At 40.8% G+C, this 6,916-nt stretch overlaps 1 protein-coding gene across 1 annotated transcript in view; it reads right to left on the minus strand.

Annotated features, from left to right (window-relative positions):
• LOC104543262 (chromosome unknown open reading frame, human C2orf43) overlaps positions 1-6,916 on the minus strand; it is a 110,673-nt gene that overhangs the window by 29,294 nt on the left and 74,463 nt on the right. Inside the window, exon 7 of the mRNA XM_010187831.1 lies at positions 5,084-5,324. Coding sequence (XP_010186133.1) covers positions 5,084-5,324 — 241 coding nt within the window. The remainder of the gene's footprint in view (positions 1-5,083; positions 5,325-6,916) is intronic.

Genomic DNA, 6,916 nt, shown 5'->3' on the forward strand with positions numbered 1-6,916 from the left:
TCAGCAGATAAACTGCTGCCCTGGGATGTAGGTCTACATACAGTTCTGCTGCTGGTCAGCTATGTGATGCTGGGCAATGGCTCGCTGCTTGTCTTGAATGTCAGGTCCTTTTCAAAATGTGTTTGCACCGTGTTTGAAACAATAAAACCTAGATGACAACACAGCTCCCCCATGGCGTTACACGTCTCAATGGAGGTTTTCAGTTCCATCCAACAAAATCAAAAGAGCTCTGCTTCCTGTGTGAATTTAGAGGTGCTTCTGTTACTTTTTAGATTTAAATTGTCATTTCAATGCAAGAAAAGAACAAGTAAAAAGCAAAGTAAACTAAATTTTACCTTTGTAACAGTTACCTAGCTTTTAAAAATATTCTTTATGGGGGCAAAGCCCTCTTATTTCACCATTTCAGTTTAATTTGTTTATCAAGTGCTTACCTAATACTTTAAAAATAGTTTTTAAATTCTGAAAAATAGGAGCAGAATAGATGGAGGAGCTACTGACTGCCATGAATATACCACAAGTATTTCAGTTAGATAGGTATTTCTACAGCACTTTAGTCCCCGAAAAAGAACTCTGCAAAAGATTTTCTATTGTACTTGTCAGGAAATGCAGGTAGAGATGTTAAGTGAATTTTCAAAGAAGGTAGGAAATAAGCAACAGGACTCTCACTAGAAACCAACCGTAATGCAGCTGAAGCAGGGGATACCTGGCTGTCCTGGCAGCATGGGAAAAGGATGCATGGACAATTCAGATCACATTATTATTATTCATTATTATTATTATTATTATCCTGATATATGCAGCAAAATGAGCAGCCAGTAAACAGAGTAGGATTGGTCTCCTCTAATTTTAGGTATCTAGTAGAAAGAGGATCCCTAGAAGATCAGTAAAAAGAAAGAGTCATCTGTAAGGTGTGATTCAACTGTCCTGCCTTAGATGTCAACTATTTGGACAGCCTGATGTCTGCAGTGGTCAGAGGAAGACCATCCATAATGTCATAATTAAAATTTCTCCAATTAAGAAAAGAGAATTGGAATAGAAACAGATTTCAAGACATGGTAACTCCAAAGGTTAGGATAGCTCAAACCCAGAATGCAATTTTCCAGTTGGCTCCCTGGAAATAAAATTTTAACATAACTTAGTCAACATAAAAGCTTATGTTCCATTTTCATAGCAACTGGAAGTGTGCATTTCACTGGCTTTTGATACAAATTTATCTCCAGATATTATTTGACAGTTCTGCAAATTTTATCCTATGAGAGAGCTTTTTCCTCTATGGCACTTCAGACATATAATTTTGCCATCCTGTAGACCCAACAGAGAGAAGTAGCTACTGCTGGGATACCAACCTCAATACCCCAGTGAGGACTCTTGCTTCCTATGCAGTCCTGCAGGCCTAAGAGTGGAGTGCCTTGAATTGCCTTAGCCCTTTTTTCTCTGTACAATGAAGGAAATGCAATCACTCCACATGAAATCTGAATGTCTCCACACTTGAAATGAGTTAAAATTTGCATCCAAACTCTGAAGTTTAATCTTAATTCCTTGTCTTCTTACAACATCCCTTGGATGCTTAAAACAAACTGGAAATCTACTGCCTCCAGCTTGCATTTGTGTGCCAGCCTGACCCCATTTGAAACTCCCATTTCAGGTTTCTGAGTCCCCTCCTTCCCAACCTGCCTGAATCGCACAGAGCAGACCCCTCCCCTGCCCCGGCACTCCGTGCTCCCGCGTAGGTTAAACAAACAGGGAGATTCCTCCAGAGAAGTCACAGGTTCAAGATCACAATGGACGCACCGCACTCGGGCCAGTTGGAGGTTTTTCTTGCCATTGTGCTTATCTGTATCTTCCCTGTCATCCAGACGTTAACCTCTGACCCGCGAGCCAGCCTCCCGAAAAAGCCTCGCGCTGTTTACCCATTATGTCATGTCTGTGCTTTTGTGGAAATTCTACCGAAACAAACGGAGGAAGTTTGCCAGTCAAACGGCTGGACAATAAATCCTGTCCCGCGTAGACAGAACACTTTACTGTCACTGTAAGGCTGCTACTGGCATCTGTCACCGCAGAAATGTTTACCAATTTCAACACGCTGCAGTGCCAAAGTACTCCAGCATTGCAGGACCGTGCATGATTTGTAGAACAGCCACCACTGTGCTAGATAGGGGTATCCTTGTTTTGTTAGCCTGAATAAACAGAGTGACAATGTTTCAGATAACTCAAGGTCACTAATGTCCAATTTTTCTGTCTATTAATCTCCTAGGTTCATGAATACAAGTACCCAAATGCTAGTCTGTTCACTGTAATGCTTCTTCTGCCCTAAGGTATCTTTGCTAGAAGTTTAATCCAGGTAGGCAAACTGCATTCAGACTCTCTTGCTTATTTCAAATAGGTTCTTTTTTATTTATACACTGTGTCTTCCCACCCTTCCTTACAATCCATTTTCTTTACAGCCCCTGCTGTCTGTTCTCTTCCCATACTATTTCCCCTTTGGGATGAGATGTTATATTTTGTTATCTTTCTGCACAGTGTCACTGCAATCCCTTCTGCTGTGTGGCTGGGGTTTCTACACACCGTCAACTATAATGTTAGGAAAACGGAAAGACAAGTTTGGATACGAAGAAGGAGCAAACATAATTTGAAACAGGGGGATAAACAGGTAATACAAGTCTTTCTTTACTGACTCTTTCAACCAAATGCCTGATTCTGCTGCCACTGAATGAAGCTTTTCAGTCTCCATGTTGATGGGAGCGGCACTCGGTCTAAAGAGTTCTGCTATAATTAAGTTTTCAAATCTCATTTCCTTCCAGAGGAGAGAAAACATTGTTGTGACTAAGCTTTGGATGTGGTAACAAATCCCTGGCAGGTTGGTTTGTTTTAACGGACGTATTAGTTTTAAGGAAACTTTTACCATCTTTCTGCCCTTAATCACGGCTTTTACTACAATTACAGTAATGCAACAGATGTAAAAGCCAAAGGCAATGTGTGTATTTTTAATGAGTTGACATGCAACCTTCCTGGAGAGGAGAAACAACTTCACCTGCTGAATGCTTCTGAACCATATCTAGTAGTTTATTAAGGGACGAGGAATCAATCAGAAAAATATTTACCACCAATTCAGAGGCTTCAGCAACTCACAGATGAGCAGTCCCATAAGACAAACTCGGTTGTTGTGCTAGGTTTAGCAAATTTTTGCTGAATGGTAACATTTTCTATTGTCCACGAACAATACAAGAGAAGGTTAACAGGCAATATCCGGAAAGCTCTGAGATTATTAATCCACACATGTGGCCCTGAGTCACTGGGCTGTAAAACATCATCAGTTTCCAAAGAAGAAACCAAAGGGGAATTCTGCTTGAGATGATATCACAAGCTCAAAGGAACGAGTTGCATCAATAAGGCTCATTTATGCAAGTTTTACAAGACATTGGCTCACAGGGGGTTTCATTCTGGTATAATGAATCCAGTCAATAAATTGAGCGTAAGCAGAGATCACATCCTAAGAGTACAGAGCTTTCAGCCTGATTTCTTGCCTCAATTTACCTTACAGCTTGGACACAGACACTGGTGCACACACAGATGACAACAGGCTGACACACACACAGACAGACACACACACACATAACCGGGCTCATTCACCTGGAGACAGAAGAGCTTGGAGAGTGAGGCTCCAACAGCAGCACACAAACCCCATTCTGTTAAATTACTCCTGCCACTGCTGTCGTCTGGGCCAAAAGCCCTCACAAACAATGGCTGGCCACGCTTTTTGGGAGGTTAATGCAGGCCAAGGACCATTTCCAATACAACCCTGGATGTGGATAACCTGTTTTGAGAGGTAGAAGTTTATCTGTGGGGACCAGAGGAAGATTCCTGGCTTGTGGAGGTGTGACCCCACAGACCTTCACATACTTTTCTCCGAGACTAAACTATCAAAGGAAGAAACCTGAAAGCCTCGTGTATGTATGACTGTGTGCTTGCTTTTTCCTCAGTCATCACAAACCTGCCATAAATTAACAGGAACTGAAGCAACAGACTACAGGACTCCAATCAGAAATTTACCTTATCAGTGGGGAGCCTGATTTCGTCAGGCACAGGGTACTGCAGCGGAGCAACTGTCATTACGCCAGGTTTGTACAACATAAACAGGGCTGTCTATATTTCTATATATTTCTCACTGCCCATCCTGCTTTCAGTCTCTGTACAGGCCCACAGCCAGCCTTCAGTACAGACCAACACACCCACAAATACCTGTGAAAGGTGTAGGACCCCAGTCAAAGTTACTCTGGCACATCTGCTTGGGTGATTAGTAGGTAAAATTTAACTGATAGAAGACAGAGCACAACTGGAAATGTAGGAATGTGTTTTTACTGCTATTAATGCAAGCAAAACTTCCTTCTTGCTATTATTACTGTGTTAGCATGTCAATTCTACTGTAAATTGTTTTCAACTGCTAACTTACCAAAATACCTGGAGTATAGCAGAGTCCATGTTCTGGTTTTCATTCTAAATTTAACATAATTAATCTGAAATTATTCCCTTTCTTAAAGACTTTTCTCTTTCTAGAATGTGCAAAATATGCATACAATATGCACTGAAGGAACGTTAATTTCCCATCTTTCTCCATATGCCCAAAAAAGTGCTGAAATTCTTCTGTGTATAAAGTAACTTCTATGAGTCTTTGTAGGCCGAAGGCCCTTTTTTGAATTTACCAACATTCCAATTCAGATGACAAAATCTATACAGCTGGTTAAATCATAGCTTTAAAAAAACAGATGGGAAGAACCTTTCATGAAACTGATTACTGATTTATTTTCACCATCCAGTATGAATGAAATGCAGAAAGTAAGTAGACATAAATTAGATTGTAAAACATGAGATACTCTTAGTAGCACAGGTCAGTTTTCTTAAGAAATATATCCTTTGAAAAAATATTTTATTTCGTTTTTTTCCTTTAATTTGAGAAAAGATTAGACCTGTCCTTCTTCAAAACTTATTCATACTTTAGCGTTAAGCTTTTGTGCACAAAACTACATCAACGTTTACTAAATGAGAACAATGCAAAAGTTGGTGTAAGAAAAAAAAAGGTGCTCACCAATGCAGTCCACGCTGAAGAGATTGACGGAGGTTGTTATGGAAGATTCGTCACAGGTCTTCATCCCTCGCAGAGCGAACCGCACCAGGGAGGCTTTGACTCCCTCCGGCAGGAAGGACAGCAGGTAGACGGGCATGTACAGCGCGTAACGGAGTTTGCAGAGCAAAGGGGTCATCAGCTTTCCTTGAGGGGACTGCGCCATTCGCTCGATCGTCGGGAAGAGCAGCACGGAGCGAAGAACCTGTCAGGCCGTGACAAAACAACTGTCAGTAAAGTCCTACAGCACCGCAGCCCAGCCTGGGAGACAGAACTTTAAATGAAACTTGAAATGAAGTTGGGTTTCCAGGCACGCTGCACTTCAGACACTGGGCAGGCTTTGTGCTCAGCCCAGGTTAAATTTTTAAAAATATGAACCAAAGAAGAACATGGTTATGAAATGCTCAGTTCTGTCAGTTTTGAACCGGGTGCCCATGAGCGTGAACACAGCCCCTTGCTCCAGGAGGACGGTGGCAGCACCAGGAACCACCAGCTCAGCCCAGGAGGGTTTCCTAGGTCAGCAAAAGTACACTGCTTGCTATGCCATCTGGTAAACTATCGTCTCTAAGTAAATCAACAAAACAAATTAAAAAAAATCAGCTGCTGCAATGGTATCTATACATTTTGACAACATGCGGGGTATTCAGTTTGCACTTCAATATAAATAAATTTGGTCAGAAGAAGAGTTTGAACACACAGCCCCTTCACTAAGACATGTACAGTGGGGCACAGTATCACTTTTTATATGTTATAATGAAATAGACATATCTAAGACTGGTAATATTTTTATGTTGGGATAATACAATACACTGTAGCCTTAAAATAGAACAAAATTAACTGAAAGCCCACCCACACTAACCAAAAGTGAAGTAATTTACCTACTCTCAATTACATTTCAATGTTAAAATCAAACTAATTTTCTAAAAGGATACCTGCCACTTTTTCCTGGAAGCAAAAACATATTACAAGAATTCATCTGTGAAAAACCTTGAAAGACACACGACTATAGTACCTAACAGAAGTCTCAAGAAAGGAAAGAAGAGATTCTGGATATTACTTTTGCAGAGAATTAGATATAAATTGCTGTGCTTTTGGTGACCCAACACAAGTAAAACAAATTTAGTTATATATGCCTGCGTACTGCACATATCAGTCTATGTATTGCATAAATTAGATTAATATTTTTGTAAAAACTGTCCTTAGTGTCAAATGAGACTCAGCTAATGTATGCCACTGTGTGCAGTGCTGCTGGTCTGAGCTGCTGTGCAGTGGAAGGCAGGGCACAACACCAAGAGATGCTCACAAGACCTGGGCGCTGTAACGGCAAACAGAAGAAACTCGGGAAGTATCAGTAACTTGCCATACTGTACTTTCTACAGTACTTTAAAAGCAGACTTTGAAAGTGCTATTTATATCAAATACAGAACTATTTTAAGAAATCCTTCTATTTTCCAGCTGATACTACTTTGGTTTTGGACAAAGAAAAATACATTCTCAGGGAAATCAACCCAGGGCCTCTTTTTATTAAAGGCAACCAGCAGCTGAGGTATAGGAATGCAAGACTTGTACTAAATTATATGGTAGTTTCGTGATATTTCAGCTAGCAGCTGAACTCAAATTTTGTGATCTAAAGCAGATTTGACCTGCATTCCCAGGCACACATTAATCCTTTGACATTACAGTTTATAGATACAGGATTAGTTGCTTGGAGTGCTGTGCTAATGACTGGGGAAGTTGCTAAACCACGGAGGAAAAAGGACAGTCCAAGAAAGCCGTTACAATGACCCGTGCATTCCT

This window comes from Mesitornis unicolor, unplaced genomic scaffold (genome assembly GCF_000695765.1).
Source record: "Mesitornis unicolor isolate BGI_N332 unplaced genomic scaffold, ASM69576v1 scaffold15517, whole genome shotgun sequence".
NCBI classification, from domain to species: Eukaryota; Metazoa; Chordata; class Aves; order Mesitornithiformes; family Mesitornithidae; genus Mesitornis; species Mesitornis unicolor.